Here is a 27,767-nt window from a genome sequence, read left to right as displayed (position 1 = left end):
GTGACAGTTCCTGATGACAACGAAGTCGAGTTAGAGGTTGAGAACAGGGAAAATACAAAATAAAATCAATACAGGACAAAAAAACATAGAATTTCAATGACCCTTTAGGGGAAATATGCTCATTTGACAACCTTCCCAGAGCCAGACAAGAAAATAGATACCCTTCTCTTCAGTGTATGTGCCGTAGGGAGCTGAGAGCAGCAGAGACCAACTGAATGCTAGTTAGCTTAGCATCATGAATGGTAGTAAGTGAGAATGACAGCGTAGACCCTACGCCGTCATTGAGCATTCGAAGTTCTGCGTCAAGGGAACGCGTTGCTCTGCAATTCACCGCCAAGCCGCTAGGGGGTGTGGCTGTGTCTTTGTATGGTTTCAGGGGGCTCTTGTCGGATTCCAAAACAAAACTATTTACAACAGAAAGTCCAGTGCTTTTCTTTGACGACTGTTTGCTTTCATGAGTCAAACTGTAAACTTTGAAAATGGCAAATATGACTTCTTGTGGCCATTTTCTTCCGGAGGCGCACATATTTGTCACAGAGGTTCTTCCACCCCTTCATGCATTCGGCGACCTTGTCTGAGTGGACCAATCACAGTCCTTGACGTTTACGTCATGATGCGTCGACGCGATGCAAAGTCAGGATTTTTTGGAGGTGCACGTCAGGCTATGGCATAGGGTCTGCGTAGGGTTCTGCGTCGACAGCGTAGGTACGGCGTTAACGCGACGCAGAAGCATAAACCAGGCTTCAGGGTACCTTCATCAAATAAACTTTAATTGACCTAAGGTTCAGCATACTATTTGCAATGTATAGGAATTCACAATGGCAATTAATAGTCATTTTGTAATCAGATACATAGTCGAAACTGCTTTCCTGACTGGATGTAGCGATGCAGCCAAACCAAAACAAAACCATTGTTGAGCACTAGAAGAGCAACTGCTATGACTAATCATGGCCGACAACATATGAAAGGATGACGAGGACTTCGAAACAAATCAAGATCCTGAACCTGATTTATTTGAACAACAGAGGAGAACCGCATTGTGCTAAGCTAACCAGCAGTCACCTTGTCTCTGTAGGTCTCTGTAGTGCCTGACCGCACATTAGAGGAGGGTATATATCTTCTTGTCCGGCTCTGGGGAGGAAGACAAATCCCCAAAAAGTTGCTGTATTCCGTTAAGCTTTTATTTTTATTTTCTTACATAACGCTTTGACAGAATGCTGTGAGATCCCAGTGTTTTAACATGATGCCAAGGCAATGCAAGACGATATTTTTTGGAAGCAGGTGATTCACAAGAAAGGATCTGATGTAGATCAGTCTTGAGAAAGATGAATTCAAAGAGCTTTGCTCAGCTGAATACCAATCTTGGAAATGGGCCAGGGCCATCTGATGTGACAAGCAAAAGCCAACTCCTCCTTGTAATATTCTAAGTGGCTAACTGAAATGACACTGGGTAAATTCTGACAACAGCTTATCTTAAGATGAAAACTAAATACATTTTACACCAGAATAGGCTGATCTAAAACAAATCCAACTGGTCAGATTTCATAAAGTCCTGAAAGGAAGATTTGCACGAGCGGTGCTCGAAGCAATCCAGCAAACACAGACTCAGATATCTTTGTTTTGTTATTCCATTGTCACTCATCACTTCACACTTCCGCCCAACTCTATTCATTAGTCAATCACTTTTCTGTCAGTAAGGGACACACCAAACCCACAAGGACAGCAGTCAGATACTGACGCCAACAGCTGGACCGGGGTCGGGTTTTTTTTTACCACTTGGGAGATTTCAAGTTTGTTCTGCATGGATTTGTGATTGAATTTTGATTAAACACAATGAAATTCATTTGTTTGTAATATGATTTAGGAAAACTGCTGCAGTCAAGCCTGATGCTGCCTGTCACACAAACGCAGCGACACATAACAGCTGCTTTGAATGCTGATATCAGATCAGGCCTCAGTATCAATCCCCAGGTCTCTGGATTGGGAGCGGTGGTTACAGATAGGTGCATCCCTTCTTTCAGCGCCCTCCATCGCTCCATACACGTGATACTCATGAAACTCTGGAAGCTGACAGACTGGTGGAGATTAACTCCTCACTGCCTCCTTCCAAGCCGTCACTGTCAATGCGGCTTTCAAAGACAGAAGAAGTAGAGCGATACAGTGACTTCCAGCAATGGACTCCTGACAGCTGCTGTACAACAATGTGCTAGCTTAAGCCACCTAACTTCATCTGATTGCATTCTCTCAGTTGTAGGAGGCGACAACCGGAAATACACACACACACACACACACACACACACACACACACACACACACACACTCCCGAGGGACCATCGTGGCTTGTGGCAGTCCACTGTATATGACGCATTGCAGTGTATTGGATAAAATATACATGTATTCCTGTTGAAGGTGATAATAGCGAGGGCTGGCTAACTTTCAAAAATGCAGGATACTGATACTTTAAATTAAATGATACAATAGTAGCTGTTCCTTACCTGTACTACTTTCAATACTGATAAAAAAACATGTTCAATTCACATGACATTACACTAAAAATCTGTGGTTTTATACACACACACACACACACACACACACACACACACATATATATACATACATATATATACATATATATACACATATATATATACATATATATACATATACATATATATATACATATATATACATATATATACATATATATACACATATATATATACATATACATACATATATATACATATATATATACATATATATATATATATATATATATACACACACACATAGCTACTTGCCATATTCACACACTTAAAAACATTGAATTACATGTAATTATAATAAATGCTTTAAAAAAACAAATCTGGTTTGAATTAATTCAGGTTTCAACAACCTTTTACACCTTAAATCCCCATGACTTTTCCATGCCTTTGAGATAAACCTCCATGACTAGACCTTCTCTGAAATATCTGTTCACAAATGAAAATCTACCAGCATGTAATTAACCGAGATTAATTACAAGCTATGCGGTTTGATACGACATAAACATGTATCAAAGTCAGTTCATATTACCAAAATAGATTTTTCCCCAGTCCATTTTTACTGAACCACTATACTCTCGACATTCAGATATTTGTGAAGCAGATTTCCAGGACTTTTTCCAAAATATCCGGACTTCATTTATTTATGTAAAAAACTTTTCCAGTCTTGCGAAAAAGCCATTTTCAAATTCGACGACTTTTCAAGGTTTTTCATGACCTCATGAAATTTTTCTTTTGTCTATTTCAACTCCTTAGATTTATATTTCAATACTCAAAGCAGTTTTACTACATAAAAAATAAGTGGCAACTTTGGGCTGTACTTCTAAGGTATTGAATGCTTTGGATACTCAATAGTATTCAAGCACTTTCTCTGAGTCATACGAGCATCAAATATACCAACTGTATAATGAATGATGAATCTGCACATTTCAATCAGAGCGGATGCATCTTATTCTTTTCAATCTTACATTTAACAATGAATAAACACACCCTGTTTTGTCTGCTCTGCTAACATGCTGGCAATGATCCTGTGTGGAGAAAACATTCGTCTACAGGAGCAACCCAGAGCTACCTAGAGCAACATATCTTTCAGTAGGCTCAGGGTGTGCATATGAACTTGATGACACAGTCCTACAGAGAGAGGAAGTGCAGTCAACCTGACGGAGAGGCAGACACAACAACGACAGGTTAAAGCAGTGAGGCACAGAGGGAAAAAAAGGGGAGGTTCGAAGGATGATAAGAAAACAAAAGGCTACCTGGTGATGGGGGCCTCCAGATCCACAGGCTTCTTCATCTCTAGAGACAGAGCAGGGGCGCATTGCTCCTCCTTATAACCGGGGGTCACCTTCACACGAGGACTCCCTCTACTCAAAAGCAGTCATAAAATGACACTTATTGGTGACTTAGGAAAAGTGCTGAAATCCCAAAGTGCAACTCCTTTTTTTTTTTCCCCTACTGACAGAGCTAGAAAACTTGACCAGCCCAGACTTGCCCAACCTCTGCTGGTAAGTTGTCTAGGAATGTGAATCTCACATATCTGCACATACTTTACACACAAACCGTGCAAACTGGCTAGCTGCCAAACTAAATGTTGCTGTTTGTTTGTGACTGCTAATTATTGTCACTGTGACCAGTTATTATTGTTATTCAAATGCATGACAGATGCTGTTCACGCTGACTGTGCAGATTTTGGAATACTTAGTTTCAACGCTGTCACTCAGTTACTATGTTTATACATAAATATACACATATAGATAGATATATAGATATAACAAATACACATGATGTCAAAGCAAGACTGAGGTGTAATAATGATGGTGAAATGGCCCTCGGAGGGACAAATAGCTAACCAAACTACAGCTTAGCCGCCCCTGCTCAATCATCCTTGCAGGCGAGTGTGTATCAGTGTCTATGACATGTGATGTGTGTACTGCACTCACTTTGGGTAGACGGGCTCATAGAGGTACTTATCATCCCCTCCACCCAAAACATCAAACAGGAGGATGTAGCCTTTGGCGGTCTGCAAACAGAAGGAAAGGACATCCATTAAAAACTCGCTAATCACCAATTCATGATCAGATATAAATCACACTGACGACTTGAAAAGAGAGGAAAAACTGAATATCAGTGACGCCAGAGATTTCACAGTCTGTGAAATTGAAAGTTTGTACATTTCATCACTCGAGCGTCATCACAAATGTGCAAAGTCACAAAAGATAGATAATGACAGGCTGGGGAGAAGAAAGGGTTTATTGTCAATTGCAAGCATAATCTAAAGTAATCTTGAAGAGCATTATGTATGGAGAGGAATTTTAAAAGGACTATCAGGAATGTACTCGCTATCTTTGCAGCAGTTTTAACTGAAGCTGCAGAGCAAGTGAGTATTGCAGTCTTGGAAATGTATGACCTCAAACCCAGGAACAGTGGACCCTCTAATCATGCTTTTTATAGGCATCGAACCTCGGGTCAGTTTGAATTATTATAAGAAGATTAGAAAGTTTTTAGGAGTATTGAAGTGTAGGTTATAAATGTTTAAATGGCTTTCTCTCCCTCCAATGATAAATGACCTGCAACACTGCTGGGGAAATGTTTGTTTGATCCTGACCTTACAGCAGCCATTTTTGTTTGTTTTGAATACTCAATTTCTATTGGCTACACATGCGACCCTCCGATGAGCCATTATTATTTCCCTGCCTAGTGGCATCAACTAAAGGAACTCGGCACAGACCTGAACGGGTGCACGAAAACAATCAGCCCCCAGCTACACTCTGTGGAGTAGTTCACAACTCTACTTCTAGTAATATGCTTTTAGGAAAGCAGGATATTATGGTGCTTTACACCCCCCCACCCCCACCCCCACACACACACCCTCACAGTGTGCTGTCAGGGAAACTGTTGGAATCGAGCCTGCAGACTGAAACGCGACACTGAACCTGCTCTGGATGCTACTGACACCGTCAGCAATAATGCATGGTGGTTTGCAACAGTTACTGTAAATAAAAATCCCTCTTTTATGCTGCAGAGCCACCTTGAAGCAGTGAGTTCAATACAAGGTGTGACAATTTACTGCAGTTACATTTTAATAAAAGCGTACTTCTTCATATGGGGATGTTTTGCTCACAGTTTGTGACCGGCTGGCAGCACTCTTAGGTAACCCATGACTTTTCCAGTGCGGTGACAGAGCTGTTGAAAGAGAGCCAACACATCACCGCAGCAGCGAGCGAACCCGAAGCAGCGAAGGTAGAGCCAGCAGCAACATGAAGCTCGACTAGAAAAGCACATCCACAGCCAGAGACGTGACGGCGAGCCCAATTGAGGCCTGCTAAACCCATAAAAAGCCTGCAAAGCCACTGATGAGATACGGAGGCAAGAACCGCTGCACAACATTCCAACATGCATGAACTCTACTTAAGAGACAAAAATGTCTCCTCTCCGTGGTTTTAAAAAGGTCATCTCAAACAAGTGAGTTCAAACTTTCAGTATAAAAGCAGCTTAAACTGTTTGGTTACTATATTATTGCAAGCCATTTCAAAAAGAACTTGAAACCTAAGGTCATTTGGGACCTGATGCAATTTACTATAACAATATTATGAAGTGCTCCTGTGTTTTTCTATGCATCAGGACATTTTAAAGAGTCTACGTTAGGTGGGGGGTGAGCTAAAAGCGGGATTAGCAGCTAAACTGTCATGCGTCATGCATCACTATTCCAGCTAGACACAGTCACATGTACTTTGACACTGTTTTTTTATACAGTTCACAAATGAACACATGCAAATAGCCCGGAAATCTTCAGCTTTTTCCCCCCTTCTTCTCGCCTCAGTTGCAGCTATGTCAGAGAACAGCTGTGAATGGAAAAAACGGGGGCGTCTAGCGGGAAAGGTTTCTCAAGTGTGCACGGAGGGATTTTACACTTATGCTGCATTTGAGTTATTGTTTATCTCTATGCTGTCAAATGTCATCAGTCCCGGAGCTGTCTGCAGGGGTTCAACTGTAAATAAAAACAGCAGGACACAGCCCTCGTCATAACTCTGGTTCCTCAGACCCGGCTGTAGGAAGCTTCTATGGTGAGTTGATCATCTCCAAATGTGTCTCATGACTTGTGAAAGAGTCCAACTTCCCTCCTCCATATGCACTTAAAAAACAGAAATGTATTTCCATTTGCAAAAACAAGGCAGTTGTGTATTTCCTATGTCTAACCCGTAGGAAATGAAAAGGAGAAAAAAAGTCAATAGAAAAAAAAGACAATACACACTGGGACTCTTCTTTCAGCCTGAGACGCATCCATATGTCTCTACAGACTTTGAACAATTTTTTTTCAGACATTGTGAAATCTTAACGAGCTAACTGTAGCGTCACTTGCACCCCAATGAGTACTTCTCTCGTACCTCTACGACCACACTTCAGCTGCTTACGCTGGGGACGGCAGCAGAGTAGGTGGGTCCTTGAATGTGTCACATACACACTGCTAAAAGAATGTAGCTGTATGTACAACACCTCCCAAATATGCTCTGAGCAAAGGCTCCTTTCACAGAAGGGGGAGGTTGGGGTTTGGGGGAGGGAGGGTGGAGGGGGGGGGGTCTTTGAAAGGAAACCTGAGTGTTACTTTCAGCTATTGTACTTCAAAAAACACGTCAATTACAGAATTACAGGAGGCACTGAGTATCCTGAATCAAACTGTGTGGGTGTGTGTTCACACTCGGTAGATGAAAGCATTTACACGTCCACTCATCTTTTCATGGCGCTATGATTTACTTCAACTTGCCAAGATAAGAGAAAACTCTGGATGAAAGGAAGACGGGAGATAAAGGGAGCAGCATTCCATGTCTCGAGACCCTCATTGTTCTCGATACGTTCACACATGCAGATATACTAATAAAGGAAGCGTGGAGACACTCCTCATTAGTCATGGCTCCATTAACACTTTTTTTCAGCAGCTTTTGAAGTATCGCATTGCTAAAGGTTCACTGAAACTGAAATGTGAGGAAATGCCCTCAATTTTGCAAAAAAAAAAACCTTTGGGAGATGGAAACTCATTAAGGAAGTTCAGATGTGGCAAACATTTAACACTCATTACAAGGTGAAAGGAGGGGTTTTTTAATTGGATGAAGCTAGCCATCAAATGAGACCTGTATGACAAAGCTAGTTTTGGCACTACTTCAACTTGACAAGGTTTGAAGGAATGCTTTTATGAAGACGCAGAATAGAGAACCTACCGCAGGGCGCATGAACCTAAAAAGATTTCACACCACATCTTGACCTTACTTGAAGCTGACATAAATCTCATTTAAGCTACATGTGCACGGTGTAAACAAAAGCATAATGAGGGCTCTGGCTAGTTAGTTCACTTGAGACACTTGTACTAAGAAAAAATTAGAAAATATGTATTGTGTGCAAATGCATATAAAATTACTTAAAACAGGACTGAAAGTAAAACACAAATAGAAAGAGAGCAGAGAAATGTGGAAATTTTCTAGTTCAGGCTTGCAAGTAGAACGAAAGTGTGTTTTTGCTGAGAAAGCAACAAATCAGCAGACAAGTGTATACGGTGAAAGGTTGTGCTGCGTCTCTCCCTGTTGCATGTTTTAACAGGCCCCAGAAGTACACACACACACACACACACACACACACACACACACACACACACACACACACACACACACACACACACACGCTTATGGATATTTAAAGTGTTCCCCTGAAGGTAAGTGAATGTTTCAGAGCCGTGGCTTCTCACACATCGGAGACAACAGTGGACGCCAACAGTCGTCACTGAAAATGTGAAGGAACCGCCCACGTGTTGAGCTGAGACAGTAGTTCCTGAGAGGCGCGCCAGCATGCAACCAGTGCAGATGTTTATCTTAAACTGCGGGATGTGTTATCTGCAGTCAGTCGATCCATCCAAATCAGTTTACTCTCCTCTGGTTAATTACAGGGGTGGGGGGTGGGGGAGGATGGCTCCAGACAAATCCCTCAGCAGTATCTCATTTCTTCTAGGTCATTCCAGGGTTCAACACGTTTGTTTTCATTCGCCAATTTTTAAAGTTGTTGTTGAATCTTAATTTGAGTAAATGCATCACAATAAATAGAATAAATTGAATTACAGCTTTGCTGATTTTAGGTGTACATGAGCAAATGAGTCACTCTCTAATCAAACATGCCCCACACTTAACGAACAGAGATGTGAGTGCTGGATGCAGACAGGTTTAAAAGTCTTCTGTCATGCTGACATACAACAGCAAAAGACTTGTCTGGGATTTTGATGGCCCTTTTCATCTCTTAATTCACAACCAGTTGGTTTCCCCGTCAGGCAGATTTACACTATCACCCAACAAAGTGATGCATCCAGAGCTCCTAAAGCGAATGCTTTCGCTATCTTTTTTGTATTTTTCTGATTGATCTAAACAGGAAGTGCTCAAAGCTGTGCCATCCTGTGCCGGGACGCCCAGTCAAATTGGCGGGGAGCTTGAGTGAAAAAATAACACCTTCATACTTATTCTGCATGATTTTTTTTTTTTTTTTTTTCAGTAGCCTGACATGTTAAGGAAGCAAATTAGTTCCAAATGGAACCGGTGCATGAAAAACAGGCGTGCAAGCTTGTTCGCCTTTCTAGCCCAACGTGGCATTTCAGTTGCCTTCATGTTGAGCAGTCTAAGCTTGATCCATCCTAACAGGGTAGAAATATGGCACATTAGACAGGTCATCTAGTCCAGTCCCTGTCTCGCGGGTCACCGGCAGCAGCAGAGTCAAAGTGTAAAGCCCAAATGACTTAAAATGAAGGCTAATGCAGGGAGAACACATAATCACGGATGTAATATTCTGAATTTGTCTTGAACAGAACTGAAAGTGATGAAATCTGCATTTAGCGAGAAGTACACAATCAAAAAACTATCCTCTGGCTATAGAGCTGTTGTCCTTTTCCACCAAGACAGAATCTGACAACTCAAAGAGCAAACACACTTTCAAGGAACCCATATCCTTTACAGCTACAGGGAACACATTTGCAGAGTTTAAACAATTCTATGATCCAGTCACTATAAAATTATATTCATACCAATTTCCATTAAGGATTCATGAGTTGATTTACCATGCAATCAATAGATTACACGAAGCAAAAACCTCGAAATTACTCTTCCATTGTCAAGTCTTCAAAGTTGTGTCTTCTCCATCTTGTAAAACAATGCATGTAAACACATTAGTAAAATGTATGTATACTTTAAAGTATCACTCTTTTTACCCTCTTTTCCTTGCACTTAAATGTGTCTGTTTCCTAAATCCAATAATATGTACTTGTCTGTACGAGCAACAACGCCAAATTCTTGGTCACTGAGAAAAATTCTTTGTGAAAACACTTTTCCTGAGTACAGCGTCTGAGTGAGATGTATAATAACACAGAGAGAACATTTTGGCCTTGAAACACTTCCCAGGACACACACACACACACACACACACACACACACACACACACACACACCAAACTATTTTCCCTGTCTGAAGAAGCACTGCATCCTTTCTTCCACACAAACAAGTCCTCTCTCTCAACGAGTCAATGGCTTTAGCAGTTTCTCTCCTGGGCTCGGTCTAATAAACACACAAAGCGATCTAAACATAGTCATAGCGGTGGTTTAGGAGGGAGATTACGATAGCCTCAAGGTTTGCAGGGTGTGTGAACGGCCAAACATCTGGGAAACAGCTGGTAGCTAAAGTGAGGACTACTGCCTGGGCACTGTCGATTTGTATCGTTCTGTTGTCCAGGATTTCTGCCCACCCCAGTAATGAGGGGGAGAACAGTTAATGCTTCTCTGAGATTTAAAATAGCCATCTTACATAACCCACAATACGTCAGCGTCACAATATTTTCACATATTATCACGGTGCGCTGATCCTGTGATAAGTCATACATTGCAAGACAATTCATCTACAACACATCACAATGTCAGTGTAACTGAAGAATAAATACTCCCTAAAATCAGTATTCATTATTTATACACTGTATTGTGGTTTAAGTTTAAAAAACTGACAACCGAGATGAAAACAACACCTAATAAAGTGCAGTCTTGTGTTAGAGCCTCTTGAGAACACGTACAATAAACAACTTGTCAACATGATCAAATAAAAGAGTGACAGGGTGAATCGGTACCAATACCAACAATCGGTACCAGTGTTTTGATACTATTTTGCAAGAGGAGGTACTGGGATATTCAGTTTCCCCGCTAAGCCTTTCCAACAGCTCTGTGTGCTGTATCTGTGAATGAGGTTCCTCTTCCACACCTGAGTTATGAATGCTAAAACACAGAGCTGTTAGCCAAACCACAACGTGACTGCGGCCCTGTTCAGACCTGGCACCAACGAGCACACTGACGGATTAGATCAAGATGTACGATTCATACATGCAGGTATGAGGCTCGGGTCCTGCCAAAACTGAATATATTATCCATATCGTGCTTATCTGGTGCAGCTGATCGTGTCAAACACTGACGTTTCATTTGATATCAAAGGAAATACCTCTGTGCTCGTCTGGATTACTTGACATGAGCTACTTCCTGATGGTTGAGTGCGACTGTCCTGCTCTGCAAAAAGGTCAGCATCTTTTCACAGTCACCTCATCATGAATATTTCAGATGTTGCTCAGACAGAGCTTGGCGGTAGGGCTCTAAAGTGTGCCCTTCATGTTGCATCTGCTGCCTCACTGACGCCCTCGTCGCTCCTCGGCTGCAGAAAATAACAATAATTCACCATTTTCGAGCTCAGCCATCAAATGTTGTTTTGATTTCAGCTGGAATGCAATTTAAGATTCTTCCTCAAATGTTTGTGGAAATCCTTTTGCTGTCCTGCCCTCATGAGAGCGATTTTTATACTCCAGGAAAGATGACACTTTTGAGACTTCAGATTACTTTTTTCCTCAGTGCCATTGTCAGGCAGTGGTAAAAGTGCAACAGCTTGTTGAGAGAGAAGAGCACAGGCGTTTATGATATCCATCTTCAGTATGATAAATACATCATTACACATCTCCATCTGTTCTACGGTTGGCTTGTTTGGGAAATATCTCAAAAACTAAGGATCAAAATTCATGGAAAGATGGCCAATATTATGAATGAGTGATTACTTTTGGATCGCGTTGTAGATCCTGTTCTAGGCCAATGGAAGGACATACTGTAGATATAAGTTGTAATTTTCTGGGAATGTCATTGACAAATTTTAAACAAACTTCCATATGAAATGATTGAAAAAGACAAAATCTGGCTTGCAGAAATCATCTTGATCACATTCTGGATCTGTCACCATCTTCAATTTACTGCTCGATACCTTTGAAATCTAAGAGCACATTTTGATGAAACTCACGGAGGTTAAGTCCTAAGCTACTAGCAATGATATGGATCCTTTCTGGATCGGTGAGCCAGACGACCTATTTTTGATGGTTGGGAGGAAAATAAATGAACGTATTCTAATCATGCTGTTCATATCTTGTGCACCCTTAGAGCTCTTTATTCACTATATTTGTGTAAATTTCATTTCACATTGAAAAATGTAATTTACTACGCAGAGGAATAAATCAAAAAGAGAGGGTGAAAAAAAAAAAAAAGCACAGTGAAAATCATGAACATTGTTCCAACAAGGATGCCAATTTAGATTAAGGGAAAATATTTGAATCATCCTTCTGTTGCAGATGGTATGCTCTAGTCGCCGCATATTTTTACCTAATAAATGAACTGCCTGTACTCTTTCTCTCTCTCTCTCTCTCACACACACACACACACACACACACACACACACACACACACACACACACACACGTTGTTGTCACATGTCAATGTAGCAGAGAAAGCACCACAACACAAGACCAAACAACAACTTTGACCATTTAGGGATCAGATCCAGTAGCCTGAGTGAGTCAATGACTGTGCCCCTGTATTCTTGTACTCCTGCACCTGCTCCATGTTGTGTTTGGCTGGGTGGGCCTGGGATTGGGTCCCAGCTTTGACCTGCTTTTCCAGACACATTCATGGAATTCATTCATGTGTATTTTGGCCTGACTATGAAAAGACATGAGAGAGATGGAAAGAGAAAAGAGAGGGAGACAGAGGCAGGAACCAAGAGGCCGAGCGCTAATACTTTCAAATAAATGACGTCAAACTTGAAATCAATCCGCTGTTGTTCACAAGAACTGGAAGTTCAGAATAACATGACATCATTAAACCACTTTGACACATGTAATGTGACCCTCAACTTAACTCCCTGTAGGAGTTACATGTGAGGACACAAATGTCCAAACCAGTCGGACCAGAGTTGGTCGCCGTCCCTTCCTGCCACTGGTGTGACATTGGAAAGACACAAACATCGGAGGATGAAGAAAAAGAAAAAGGGTGGTACAAAGACATCGCTGACAAGAACTCCTTTGATGAGTTTGGGGAACATCAAGAGACTCTTGATTATGTGACCACAGTCTACATTCTACATCAAGTCCTGCTACCTGCACGGTCTACGTCAGCGCCGCCACATCAGATCTGACTGTCAATCTCCTTTTGTGTGTTACATGTGTGAAAAGTCTCCAGACGATACATGAACTCATTCTTTGTTTTCTGTTACTGAAACATCTGAGGAAGGTATAAACATCTTTCTAACAGTGCATTTGCTTCAAGAAAGGAATAATATTCAGAATGACGGTTGTTTGTGTGTGTTGCTGTGTAGCTCCCTGAACACTTGATACCGTACACTCAGCGGAATGTCTTCAAGGACAGCCGGTGTTGTTTTGGGTGAAACATGTACAGCCTTCTGCTAATTCTTAAAATAAAGGATCTAGAGCCCTTGACAGCATTTCCTGGCAGTGTTTATAAAAAAGGTTTCGAATTATCTGGGCTAAGGGGTCAGACGAAGCACACGAAAGAAAAGATACATGGCTAAATAATAGAACACGCATGCTCCTTGTGCTCCTCATCACTTGGCCTTTGGAAGCTCGTCTGCTGACTTGGCCACTTGTCTAGTTTGAGATTACTCAACGAGACATTTCCTTCACGCAGTTATTGGAGCTGCGCTCAAAGAAATCATGACTAATGGCGACAAGGACGGAAAATATCAGAGGATTATGCACCTTGAAGTTAATTTGCTCTTCATTAAGCAAAAAGAATCGTATTTCATCAGCAGCCGAAAGGGTCTTCCTCTTTCTCGGTTATCCTTCATCCAAGCAAAAACAAACGAGTGTAATGTACGCCGCTTTTGTTTTGGGTGAACACAGACTTGATGAAAATCAGTGCATTCCCTAAGGCGGGTTTTGGATGAATTTCCATCCTTCGATGACGTGCCTTATTCCACGAACACCATTCGACATCAGGAGCGGCATCTCTGTTCCGTCTTCTTCATGGCTCGAGATGTAATTGCGTAAAAACCAGACAGGGCTTGATACCAGGGACTATACTTGAGAGGGGAGATTAAACTCATGTGTGCCTCCACAACCATATACATCAAGGAGAGCTGGTGTCTATGCCACCGATAGCTGGCTTTTATGTTTCAAATGAATGCAAACATGTTGATTTCACTCCTAGTTTATCTTCCAGCTGATACAAATAAAGCAATGCACTGTAAATTTCTTGTTAGAAATTTTGTGTGCAGCAAAGGAGCAGTAAGAATGGTGCTCCAACTGAAGGCGTTTCGGTTAGCGTTACATAAATAAACTTGTGTGGGCTCAAATGCAAAAACATGCTGGCAAGAAAACTGTCATTTCATCCCCATGCATGAATTTTTTAAAAATCATCTCTTTTAAGCTTTGGGGATAATCATTTACTTTTTCTTTTTCTTTCTTTTTTTTTTTACATGTGGCTTCTTCCAGAAGGCAGAAGCTATAATGACAGGAAGGAAGGAGGGTCATGGGAAGGAAATCTTTCATGCTTATTTAAACAGCAACAATAACATATACCCTTCCCCCATCCGGTTCACCATTTGAATCCATTTGTATTGATTCCCAAAGCACACAAAAAAATGAGGCCTGCTACATCTCTTAGAAAAGCTGAGGTGGCTTGATCCTTTAGAAGACTGTAATCTGTTGTCCCGCACGCCTGAGCTGTTAAACAAAGCTGGGGTTGAAGGGCAAAGGTCACTGATGCTAACCTTTTAGCCATTTTTAAACCCTAGATGTTCCTCACGTTGCATTGATAGCTCAGTTAATGGCATATCAAAGCTGACGTGTAAACATTGCTATCAGTAAACTCACTCAGCTACATTAAGTTGATTAAGTCAGACAGAAGTACAGAAATCAGTAGCGGACAAAGGAGGAACTGAGGCCTTTGAATGTAAGCCTTTTAAAATGGTTAAGGTCACTCTGGTCGATCACCTTTATTGATTTCTAGACTGAAGACAATACACACAGACCTTGCTGGTTCTTACAGCCAGCAAAGCACTTTCTAGTACAGTCTTACTCATGTGTAGAGCTGAAATTCTTTTCTGCATGGCCAATACTCCCTGCTGCTATATTTCATAATTTTTATTCCCTTAGCCCATCATTGGACACCTAAACTATATACCGTTGTACTGCAATCTTGCTTTTACTGTTTGAGCTCAGAAGATATGGCAATAAAATCCTTCTGGTTCACATCATTTCAGATTTCTGAGGGAGCAAGAGGACATCTGAAGCTATGTCAGTGCTGAACTCATCTCTGACTGCAATAAAAGACTTGGGGTGGGGGTGGGGGGTGTAAAAGAAGATGCTTTTATTACACAGATCCTGTTGCCAATAATTGACTTAGTGAAGCATCTTCTACCCTCTGACTGCACCCAGCCAACGCTTATAAATATACAAAAGGGGAGTGAGAGAGGGGACACGTGGACCAGCGCACCTGTGGAACACAGACACAGGAAGGAAGCATTTTATGAAGCTGCCTGTGTGCATGTGCAAAAGGTTTGTGGTTTACAGGCCTCTGTGATTGTGGGTAGGCCATGTAAAGTTTTCTTTCTTTGTGACATCATTGGCATGGCCACAGCAAGCTGAGCTTCTCAAGAAGCAATGGTCAGTAATTTTCACAGCTAAAAATGCAGTAACTCTCTTAACACTCAATTCAACAGGACAGTGTCACATAAATTATAATAAACTTGGCAAAGATTGCAATCAATGGGGCAACCAATTTTAAAAAAAGGAAACTAAAATGGAACAATTCTATCAAATTCAAGCATTTGAGGAGAGAATTTAACAAATTTGTGTCTAGTTTTCAAGCCTTTTATCAGAAAAGTTGCACACTCCATTGCGGTGAGGACGATCAACTCTCTAGTGTGGCTTCGTGAATAATAACTGTTTTGGACAGAATGAAGAAGAAACTAGAGTTGGACTAGCAAACATCAATCACAATGCAAACGTGAGTGGACCTACCGCAACAGCTACCATGGAGTCGTCTGGTTTCCATTCTGCCCTCTGGTAGAAGCCAAACTGGGCCGCCGCCTTCGCAGACTCGATATAGCTGACAATCAAAACACTGGGCTGTAGGGAGGAAGAGAGACACGGAAATAAAAATAAGCTTTAAAACCTCCTGCAGGTCACAGAGATCAGAGGGACAAGACACAGTTGGCAGCTGACTTTAAGTTGTGGTGATGAAAACTGTAAACATTTCAGTGGTGAAAACTATTTAAAGAATGCTATGCTTCATGGAGTTCTGTCAAAACGCAATGGAAAGTTCAAAATAAATGCAGCAGATCAGCATTTGTTTCCAACTTTGGGGGGGGGGGGGGGGGGGGGCTGGAGCCTATCACAGTGGCTACGGGCGAGATTCACCCTGGACAGGTCACCAGTCCATCTCAGGGCCAACACATAGAGACAGACAACCATTCACACTCACAGTCACACCTACAGTCAATTTAGAGTATCAATCAGCCTCGTCCTCTCTTGATGTCTTTGGACTGTGGGAGGAAGCTGGAGTACCAGAGAGAACCCACACAGGAACAGGGAGAACATGGAGACTCACACAGAGAGATCCCGCGCTCGAACCTGGAACCTCCTTGCTATGAGGTGACAGTGCTAACCACTGCACCACCGTGCCAGCATTTGTTTCATTGTCTTTTAAGATTGATACCTGCAGTCCCCCTTTGAGCCACATGAGGGCGATTTGTTGGTTTTTCAACGACGCTCGTAAATCCGCCATTCAGCAAATGGCTCAGAAAAGAAAGATCGAGCTAAAAAAATACAGCTAACCTGTAATGTACTTAGTGGGGGTTTTTTCAATGAGAGGAAGAAAAAGGTTGGCGTGCTTTCACTCTGCCTACATGCATTCATTTGACCACAGTCATTCAACACAAGTTTTCAATAACGTTCAATAGAAGGGGCAGTAAAAATTGTCGATCGTTCATTCATGCTATAGTTTTCTATTTTTTTTGATAGATAAACCCTAATTGTTTCGTCAGGAAGGTCCTCAGAAAAAGAAGTGGTGTTCTTCTTTAACAAAATGCGTAAAAGCTTCCTGCTGCCACAAAGACTAGAACTAAAGATTTAAAATAAGGGCTTTTACTAACAGATAGGGATATGAGTGTAAATGCAGGATTATAATCCCAAACAAACATGGACAACCGCGGACACGACAGAAACTTTTTTTTTTCTTTCTTCTGTTCTGCTGAGTCCATGTTCCACACATGTGCAGCAGATGCGCAGGTTTACACACGGACACGGCAAGCCTCCGACGACAATTTCCACACCCCGGCAGACTTTCGCATATGAATGTGTAAAGTACAGCTTCATCGTGGATGATGGCTCGGGCCGTCTAAAAATAACAAACTCTGATTAGCAACGAAATCTATTCACCAGAGTCATTTAGAACACACACAGAGAGCAGCAGTAGAAAAGAGCATGTTATTATTCACAGTGACATTTTTGTGCGTCACAGTCTCTCGCGACGCATCAGGCTAATAATACATAGGATAATATCATATATTATTTAGGAGTTTTCTACAGTAACTGTTGAAGAATTCAACTTGTCAAAAAAGGAGCCGACATACAGAGTAAACTAAGTTTATGATCGCTTTAACATAGCATTAATATGACTCTTTTTTTCATCTTCTATTACATAAAATAACATGGTTCCTACTTCCACCAAAGAGGTCATGTTTTCAGTGGTGTGTGTGTGAGTCTGTATCTGCAGGATTACACAACAACTACGAGGCCTAATTGCAACACTGCAGCTTGAACCATGGAGGGACTCATCAATAATTTTGGGCCAGATCCCTTTAACCAAGGAGGAAAAGGATATTTTTCCCATTGGGTTTGGCTGAGTTCATCTGGACAGATGTATGCATTCTTTGGCAAAGAACCATCAGCTGTATCATGGGTGGCTCCCCTTTCATTTGGAAAGAAATCTTTAGATCATCAAATGATCTAGATGTCTTATGTAAAAAAAAAATAGGACACAGCTGCTTTGTGACATGATGAGGGGTAAACAAAGGGAATATACTGTTTCTGCTGAGACACACCTGGACGTCAGCCAAATGTTCATGGTGCTATCCGATGACATCAGGATGAACGTGTCGCAGGAATGAAGAAATGTGTCCTTTAGTCTTCCTCTCAGTCCTTCTCTCTCTGCTTCTGTCTTCCACTCATTCAGTTCTTATAGCACTCCTCGCTCATTTCCTGATCCCCACTCTCCTACGTTTCTCTCAGTCTCTGAACATGTCTTCTCATGATGCTTTGTAGATCGGCCCCAACGGTAACTTCAACCAACAAACTACAGTGTTGTCATCAGTTGTTAAAACAGCAACATCCTTGACAATGACAACGACACAACCAAATTATCAAAATGTTGACGTGTGTCTTTTTCAGACAAGCAGCAAAATCCTATCTTCAGCAAAGAAGCTTAAACTGTCTTCGGTATTACAGGAAAAACAGGACACAATAAACTGAACGGTTACAGTCAAGTAACAAAGACGGGGAAATATCCTATGTAATTCCAGCAGTGCAACATCAGACGGAGCCACTGTAATCAGAGAACAGGGCTTAACTGTTTCTGTCCCAGACGTCCATTTACTCTAATTAAAACTTCATTCTGCCAGTGATACCTGCTGCTGGTGAGGCTGGCTCGCTCTGCTGTAACGTCGGTTCACAATTCAGGCATTCGTGTGGATGATACGATTTGAAAACACTGCTGCGCCAAGCCTTGGTACCAGCGTCTCACTGTGACAGCAACATAAAAAGGCTAGAAATAAAGATTTAAAATGAGGGAAATAAGAAAATAAGTTGCCTTAGCAACATAATAATTTCCCGTGACTAGACATTTGACATTGGATTTTTTTACTTGCCATTTTACAGCAGCCATTATTAATATCCATGTGTTCATCCAGGAATAGATTATGAATAATGTGAGAGTTGGTATGGTTTGTTTTCACTGAATTCTAAAAGGCCAAATTCTTTGATTTCTAAGCCAGTTTTATGACAGTTGTTTAGTATTTGATGATTTCCAGGAATCAGTTATTGTGGTTCATTGCTGTTGAGACTGTATGCTGATGCGAGGCCAAAAGGATCGTTATATCAGACTACGGCAAAGATGCTCGATATATCAGCAGTCATAATGGTATCTCCCGATGTTGGCCTTTTAAAAAATATTTTGGTCCATTGAGCAAAAAATTGGCCCAGTTTTGCTCATCATCTGTTGTGATGGAAACAATGCAGCAACTATGTGATTCACGCGCTTCTCCAGATGTTTTGGAACGAAGGAAAATGTTCTCACTTACAATGTTTACATACACAAAATGTGAATATTATACAAAGTTGTTATTAAAGGGATAATATCAACATATAAATCAGATATCGGTAGTTAGACAACTCGGCCAAAATCAGTGCATCGCTAGACTATTGTCATATTGCCGTTTCTATTGTTTTGTAAAATACTTTATATTGTTGTCCATCCATCCATCCATTTTCTACTACTTATCCTGTTAAGGGTCGTGGGGGGGCTGGAGCCTATCCCACTAGCTTTCACACTCACAGCCACACCTACGGTCAATTTAGAGTATCAATCAGCCTCGTCCTCTCTTGATGTCTTTGGACTGTGGGAGGAAGCTGGAGTACCAGAGAGAACCCACACAGGAACAGGGAGAACATGGAGACTCACACAGAGAGATCCCGCGCTCGAACCTGGAGCCTCCTTGCTATAAGGTGACAGTGCTAACCACTGCACCACTGTGCCGCTTTCGTAGATTGTTGTGATAGTTTTACGTATATATTGCCCGTCTCTACTTTCTGTTTGTTTCCATTCACATTTAAGAGCAAAAATCCAATCAGAATACAAGAGGAGATTGATTACTTTCACAAACACATCTATCATCCACAAATGTCAGATAAATAGTGGAAATAAACATTTCCACCCCAACCAACATTTCTTGAGTTATTATGGAGGTACAGATCAGTCACTGCAACACAAGATGCATGATAGAATTGAGTCTCACTTTTTGACCTTTAAATGCTCCTCAAAATTTGGAGAGAGAAGAGAGATAGAAGGAGAAAAATAATCCTAAAGCATTATTTTTTAGTTTGCAGGACAGCGTCCCATGAAGCAAACTGTTTCAACAACCAGCAAACAACTGAGCCCTAACTGAAATAATTTGCAGTGGAGTTGTGACTCGAGCTCATGGATTTTCCTCGCATTGCCATTTCCCCTGCTCCACCACAATAACATGCAGCCAGTTGGTGTAACTGAAGAAATCCCTTGGGAACACAAGAGGATTACACACATACACACACGCTACAATGTCTGAAATCTGCATGCACACACACACACACATAAAAACAAAAACTAATTTTACCAAGTACAGTGAGCCACCACATCGTAGCACAATAACCCTAACCCACAAACAGACTCCCACCCTTCTCTTCCCCGGCGCTGTGAGCAGTATCCCGTCACCACGCTTGCCGCTGTGGCTGGGTGACAGAACAGAACAACTACAAGGCTAAGCTTCTGTGCTACACGGATTAGTAATAGCATCTCGACTGAACTAACTGGGCTGAGCCTGCACTGGTGGGGGTTCAAGACTAATGGGATTAAAGCGAAGAGACCTGGCGGAAAAATGGAGGCTACAATCAACAGTGGCAAAAAAAAAAACAACAGCAATCTGATTTAACACTCATATATATACAAGATTACCAAGGGTTAATTTAGAAAATGCAGAATGTGAGGACAAAATCCTCCTGTGTGTGTGGAGTTGTGCTACAGCGTGATCTCAAATCGCATGATGGCTCTAACAGATGTGAAAGGTGCACGTCAAAAAGAGGAAGCTGGTCCAACTCCGACTGACATTCCTGAGAAGATCTCTCGTCTACATGCCTCATTGATACTCACGAGAAGAGTTGGTATAAGGAGGGGAAGCAAAAACATGGTTGCATCCTGTGTGGTGCACAGGACATAAACAATGACCTTGATCCATTGTTGCTGCAATTTAACAGCAGAACACCATAAACAATGCGTTCAGCTTCAAGTCAAACAGCCCCTCTCTGCGTCAACACTGCAAAATCGGATGCGTTCACACAAAAGAGGGACGGGGAGAGTATATATAATAGTTCGGTGCATTTGGAACCGTGTGGGACTTTTCATGCTGGCGCTGCCACTGGAGACGGAGCAGTGCAGGGAAATCACTCCAACACTTCATCAGCCATCCCACGTTTCAACAGATCTGAAAATTGGATTATCTAACTGAAGACAAGGACAAGCTTCAACACATTTTACCAATACATTTCCCGAACTTTTCCATGGATTTTTCAAGCCTATGAGAAAAACAATTTCCTGATCACACATTCTCAGAGAGATTTGTTTACACATGAAACATGAAGCAAGAAATCCATGTCACACTTAACCGGAGTACATTCCACTCAAAAAAAATGGTTTTTTTTTTGAGAAATTTATTCCATCAAATAGCAAAGCAAATTTCCATGACCCTTTCAACATTTTCTGGCTTTAATTGTTTGTATTTTCAGGGCCTGGAAATGGCTATTTTCAAATTCTATATTATTTCCTGTTTTTTTTTTTTTTTTTGTGATTGTATGAACCCTGCAAGGGTTGCCAGTAACAGACATAATGGCATGATAAACATTGCCAGTTATAGATGCTCTGTGTGAAAGTTCATGACATCTTTTAGCCTTCTGTTATGTTTCCTTTACCACATGCCTCCAAGCTGTGTTTGCTTGGTGGACAGGAGGTCACATGGCTAGGGGCCACTGAAGTTGCAATGTCTGGATCCATCCCATACAACAATATTCACCCAAAAAGTAAAATTTGGCCTTCAGTGTCTCACAGTAGGGCATCTTGAACTCACAAAGAACTCGCCCCCCCCCCCCCCCCACACACACACACACACACACACACACACCCCTGCATGGCTTCATGGTGACTCCAGAATCCAACAGCCACATATTTATACGTTGAAGCTAATGGAGACTGACTACTCACAATAGCAAAACTGTCAAAAACGGTTTGTTTTGGTGCTACTCGGAACAAGTGTGAAAAAGTTCAACTGAATCCGCCGTGAGCGTCTCACTGAACTGAATTCTGGAATCACTAAGAAGTCAGGCAGGGGGTGGTGAGTTCAAGACCCCTGTCAGAAAGTAATTCAAAGGCAAATTACCCTGTTTTGGTAAACTATGTCTTTAAAGAGGTTATTTGGGGTAGTTTGTCCTCACTTGAATTGAAGCTCTCAGCCCAGGGGGTGTCATTACTTGGGCAGACTGTAAAGCCCCCCGAGGGAAACTGTGATTTGAAATTCGGGCCAGTATAACCTGAAATTGTTTGTGAGAAAATACAGAGGCTGTGACATTGATGTTGTGTTCGGTCTTCTACTAATTACTTCAACATTAAGTCAAAATTTATGTACTACTCCTTGGACTGGACTCTGCACAGCACCATTTTCTAGTAAGTTTGAATTCTAAAGGCTCCCTCTGACCAAATTCTTCTAAAATATCAATTCCTCCTACACCTCCCTCTAACATTCCCTGGGCTTTTCTGTGACATTTTTAACCCGCATTTTTCACAAGGAAACAGAAGTCAGAAGCAGAAGTAGTTATCTCAAGCTGCTGCCCTGCAGCAGTTAATGGTACCAACAAAAAAAAATTCTCGTGGCCCACACAAATTACAAAATTATATCATTACTCCACCCCCACTGCCACTTGGCTCTGCACCCAAAAGTTTGGGGGCCATGATGCAATTATTTGTCCAGCCAAACAACCAGCTTTTGGGATGTGACAGCAATTAAGAGAACAAACAGCTTCACCAGATCCAAGGCCCACTTCTAAAAAAAAAAAAAAAAAAACAACTGAGAAAAATTTAATTATCCTCTTTTCTGGAAAGCCTGGCATAAATTAATAAGCAGACAACAAGAAAAATGAGTCTACGTAGGCTGTCAACAATACAAAGGCCTCTTATGAACACAAGATATCATAAACATGCAACTTTTTGACTGTCTTACTAAGAATTTGTTTGCAGAGTAAACTGAGAATCGAGAGAGGATTTGATGTCCTGACTACTGTTAAGATTAATCGTTTCACCCTGGAGGCCCGAAAGCTCTTTAATTACGGCTGAGCTGCTGCCTGATGAAAACAGTCCAACATGTGGTCGGGGACTGCTTGTTTTGAACACTGTTACTGGATATCCCGTGTTGACAGTAACTTCAGAAATGTGATTTGAAGAGTACTTGGAGGCAAGGACAGGAAAATTTCACCGCTAGTATGGAGTGTATCTGAGCCACTAGACAGGGGGTGCCCTAAGCGTCGCCTGGGGACCACATTTGGCCTGTCATATATTCTGATCTGGTCCAGCAGAAGTAAATTTCAAAAATACATTTCATAAATAATACTAATACTCATACTACTACTACTACTACTACTAATAATAATAATCATCATCATCATCATCATCATCATCATTGTCATCATAATAAAGTAATTTGAAAAGTTATACAAATCACCATTTATGCGGTTTTATTTTTAGGTATAAAATTACAAGTAAATTTCACAAAGGATCACAAATTATTAGTTATTTTTTTCACAAACTTAAGCAGGCAGCAGAGTGACACTTTTCACAAGACAGCTGTTTGATGCAAGTACAAATAATAAGAAAAAAAAAAGGCCAAAAAAAGAGGCAGAGACACAAACGGGTTTAATTTTGGCCCTTGGGTTATCATTTAGTTTGAGACTTGGATGCCTGATGGGAAAAATCTAGGCACTCCTGCAGTGGACCTTACTGGTGTGGGGGCACCCCTGCAGTAGACCTTACTGGTGTGGGGAGGTTGTACTGGCCTCTGCACCACATTCATCAGGTGGACTCTGATCCTACGAATAATGAGGCTTGTTAGAGGACTAAACTTGGGGGGGGGGGGCTATGAAATTCAGCATAATTATTACAAACACGTATATGGATGCATCTGTGTGACTGGTGTGTATGTGGCACCGTTTGTAAACAGCCAGGACATTCACGTTGCACAAAATTAACCGCGTTTGCCACAGAAAGGAGAACTGAATATCAGTGCAACAGCTGAGATACGTTTCTAGTAGCCCTATATCATGCTCACGTTAGCCCACATGAGGTAACACTAGCGCTACACACCTTGTTGTTGTCCCGGTGTACTGAGCCTATGTGGCCGAATGACGCTGCTGCACTTACCCGACTAAACCAGATACTGAGCTGAGTCTCTGAGAGCACGGCGAAGTAAAACCTCTGGGAGCTGGGCTGGATGTAGAAGGGCTCCTCTTCACTCCTCAGCGGACAAAGCAGCCTCCGTGGCCAGCCGGTTAGAAAATACATGACGGCCAACTGGCTCCGTCTCCACTTTCCAAACTGTGTCGCAATGCCAGATCGTCAGAAAAGTGTCTTTAATCCAAGTTGCGCATGGTCCCTTTATTTTGTGAAAATACTCTTGTTAGCTAGATATTACTAAGCAAGTTAACCCCGGACAGGCAATCAATCCATGAATGCCCTACAGGAAAATCCAAACAGCCGACGAAGCTAGCCTGGGCTAGCACTGGCTTTCCAACTTGAAGCTATGGAGCTGGTCGAAGCAGCGGCTGTCTCACGAAAACCAGAGCAGCCAGGCCCGCAGCCGCATACGAAGCGGGAGAGTCAAGTGTGTAAGGCCGATTATCCTTCACTGCCGCCGCTGTATCAATTCTGAATGTGTCTGAACCAGCGGTGTATAATAACGGTAAAGCGCTCAGGTCCAACTCCTCTGTGCTTCACCGACGCCATGTTTTACTCAAGGCTGATTGGCCACGACGGAAAAGTTTGCGTCGTGTTGACATGTGACGTCACCCATCGACAGCGCTGAGACTACGGTTGAAAATGGGTTGCGTTGAGCGCAGCGTGGCTCGACTCTGACACCTGCTGGTTGAGATGTCAACTTAGCGTTTGCAGAAACCTTGAGAAGGGGAGGCCACAGGGAGAACGAGGTGAAGTGACCCACCATGAATATCCAATTACCTGTTAAAAAAAAAAGTAGTCATGTAGTAGTCACAAATTATAAAAAGTATCTTAACATTACCCAGTTCTTGGACTGAAGCACACAGGAGAAAAAGTGGAAAAGAATACCAGAGCAAAAAGTGCTTTATTGTCACAAGAAAATGCATCATGTTCATAAAATGCTTCATACGACATATGCCACTGTTAAAGATGAGACAGCTCTTGAGAAGATCTGCATGGAGGAATGGGCCAAAATACCAGCGACAGTGTGTGCAGACCCGATGAGGCCTACAGGAACCTCCATCATTGCCAACCAGGGTTACACTAAAGTATTGAAGTGAACCTTTGATATTGATCAAATACTTGCACCATTATACAAATTATTTGAAAATCATACGATGTGATTTCCTGGATTTTTTTTTGACATTCTGGCTCTCACAGTTGAAGTGTACCTATGATGAACATTATCATCTTTTTTAAGTGGGACAACTTGCAGAATCAGTGGCTGCCAAATCCTTTTTTGCCCCACTCTATGTATAGGCCCTGCGATGGACTGGCAACCCATCCAGGGTGAACCCCACTTCTCACCCAAAGGCTGCTAAGACAGGGACAGGCTCCAGCCCACCCTTGACAAAATAAGCATTAGAAAATGGATGGATGGATTTTTTCACTCACCAAAAAGTCCACCTTTACTCTGGATGCACTGGAAACCTAAATTTTCCACCCCTCATGTACAAATTGTTGACACAAATAAGCATTGAAATTACATTTTTAACTCCCAAATGAAAACATGCTATTTGTAGAATCCCTCCCAGAACAGCAGATGTATTTCTTACCATGCCAAAAAGATAGGGAGATGCATAAACAAAAACAAGTGTGTGTGTTTCTTGATGATTAATATATCAGATGTACGGACACATTTCACAGTCATAAACACTGGACACTGAGCACATGATTGCCCAGAATGGGCCAAACTTATTCAACCATAAGGTTAGATTTGACCCAACAGTAAAAAATAAATACATAAAATTAGTAGCAGGCCTACTAATAGACAAACATTTTGAGAATTAAACTGTATCAGTGTTTATTCTCTTTTTTCATGAGGTATAAATACCCTTAAATTAAGTTAAGTGCTAATTTTTTATGTTACAGAGCCTTTTGCTCCTCCTGGTTTTAAGTTCCCCGCACTTGAATAACTGGCCTGCGATGCATTGGCATTACAAAAATGCTGGGTTTTTTTTCTTCCTATTAATTCACTAAAACATGTAAGTTGTTAATCGACTGCATCAAAGATTAATGGAAGTTAAAAAGGTGAGAAAGGTTGGGCTTCGTTTCGCAGGTTTACCACCAACTCTTCAGTAGGCGGCAGCAAAGCGATTACCACCAAAAAAAGAAGAAGAACAACAAGAAGAAGAAGTAGAGGGGCGGAGTCTACGCAACCAGGCAGCATGGCGGCTGACATGAGATTACCAACTATCCGCAAACCAGTGTCGTTATCAGTTTCTTCCTCTCACCGTAGAGACCTGGTCGTCCCGGGCGATGTGATTACCTCAGACACCGGCTTCATGAGGTTGGTCGGTTGGCAGCTCCATGTGTGTTTGATTGCGTTGCCTCTCATACTCGTGCTTTCCTTGTTAATCTGGTTTAAGACGTGTGGTGTACTTGCAAAACATTTCAAAATGACCAAAACCTCGCGGCGGAGTGACCATCATCAGGATTAAAGATTTAGAGTTAAATTCCAGCGGAGTTTCAACCAGTTTCTTTTGGTACAATAAACGTATGACATTATACATTGTTGGAATTAACTGTGTGGCGCCACAACAGCCCCCCCCCCCCCCCCCCCATCCCTGTTTGACTGCGTTAGAAGGGCGTCTTTATTATTAAAAGTTCCATTCGTCCCCCAGGGGCCACGGCACCTATGTTGACGAGGAGAAACTGACAGCTTCTGTAGCTGGAGAGGTGCAGAGGGTAGACAAACTCATCTGTGTCAGACCACTAAAGACCAGGTGAGTGATTAAACTAAGAGATTTTCAGTGGTATTTTGATATTTTTAGCCCCCCTCGCCCTTTTTTTTAAATAACTTTTGTAATGTTGCGGTATGTTACTGAACTGTAGGTTTAACGGTGAAGTCGGTGACGTGGTGGTTGGCAGGATCACCGAGGTGAGACTCTCCCTCCCCATCTGCTCCACTCAGCTGTCCTCACTCTGGTTACGCTTTTCTTTTTGTTATTTTGTGAATACTTTTTTAGAATATTGTTTTATTGTGAAATGTTCTAGGTTCAACAGAAGCGGTGGAAAGTGGAGACGAACTCTCGGCTGGACTCTGTCCTCTTGTTGTCTTCTGTTAACCTGCCTGGAGGAGAGCTGGTAAGATATCAGAATACGGCAAAAGTTGAGCAAGGAATGTGGAAATGGTTTTAATGTTCGTTGTCTTCTTTTAGAGGCGAAGATCAGCTGAAGATGAGCTCACTATGAGAGAATATCTTCAGGAGGGCGATCTCATCAGTGTACTTCAAGTCTTTTCACAATATTACAATATATACTGTTACACCTGAGTCTTATTTCTCACCCATGATGTTTCTTTTGTCCTGTGCTTGTAGGCAGAGGTGCAGTCAGTCTTCTCTGATGGAGCTTTATCGCTTCACACCCGCAGTTTAAAATACGGAAAAGTAAGTTGTGCTAAAGCTGTAGAACAAAAACAAAAAACACACACTGTGGTTTTGAAACTTCTGTTTTTAAATCTCTGGCATGATCGCATCCATTACAGCCAACCTGTCCCCCACCATGAGCGCCCCAAAACCAATTTACTGTAACAAAAGTAATAAAGGGG

The 27,767-nt window shown here is 41.8% G+C and overlaps 2 protein-coding genes across 4 annotated transcripts in view; one reads left to right on the top strand and one right to left on the bottom strand.

The window, feature by feature from the left end:
- Positions 1-24,738, bottom strand: part of ric1 (RIC1 homolog, RAB6A GEF complex partner 1) — a 40,191-nt gene extending 15,453 nt beyond the window's left edge. For 2 of the 3 annotated variants that reach the window (XM_086186526.1, XM_086186527.1), the window contains exons 1-4: positions 24,146-24,738; positions 15,895-16,002; positions 4,484-4,563; positions 3,800-3,907 (exon numbers count right to left, since the gene is read on the bottom strand). In XM_086186526.1, the coding sequence (XP_086042652.1) occupies positions 3,800-3,907; positions 4,484-4,563; positions 15,895-16,002; positions 24,146-24,286 (437 nt within the window). In that variant the 5' untranslated portion in view covers positions 24,287-24,738. Of the gene's footprint in view, positions 1-3,799; positions 3,908-4,483; positions 4,564-15,894; positions 16,003-17,978; positions 20,478-24,145 lie in introns of those variants that run through there. The other variant, XM_086186528.1, reaches the window with a different exon arrangement.
- Positions 24,739-26,349: 1,611 nt separating this feature from the next.
- exosc2 (exosome component 2) overlaps positions 26,350-27,767 on the top strand; it is a 4,635-nt gene continuing 3,217 nt past the window's right edge. Inside the window, exons 1-6 of the mRNA XM_086187100.1 lie at positions 26,350-26,507; positions 26,842-26,943; positions 27,053-27,098; positions 27,215-27,304; positions 27,379-27,444; positions 27,538-27,606. Coding sequence (XP_086043226.1) covers positions 26,386-26,507; positions 26,842-26,943; positions 27,053-27,098; positions 27,215-27,304; positions 27,379-27,444; positions 27,538-27,606 — 495 coding nt within the window. The 5' untranslated portion in view covers positions 26,350-26,385. The remainder of the gene's footprint in view (positions 26,508-26,841; positions 26,944-27,052; positions 27,099-27,214; positions 27,305-27,378; positions 27,445-27,537; positions 27,607-27,767) is intronic.

This window comes from Aulostomus chinensis, chromosome 19 (genome assembly GCF_037954235.1).
Source record: "Aulostomus chinensis isolate RoL2024-O1b breed Wild chromosome 19, RoL_Achi_v1.0, whole genome shotgun sequence".
In the NCBI taxonomy this organism is placed as follows: Eukaryota; Metazoa; Chordata; class Actinopteri; order Syngnathiformes; family Aulostomidae; genus Aulostomus; species Aulostomus chinensis.
Note: the sequence above shows the minus strand (reverse complement) of the source record. Positions and strands in the feature narration are given on the sequence as shown.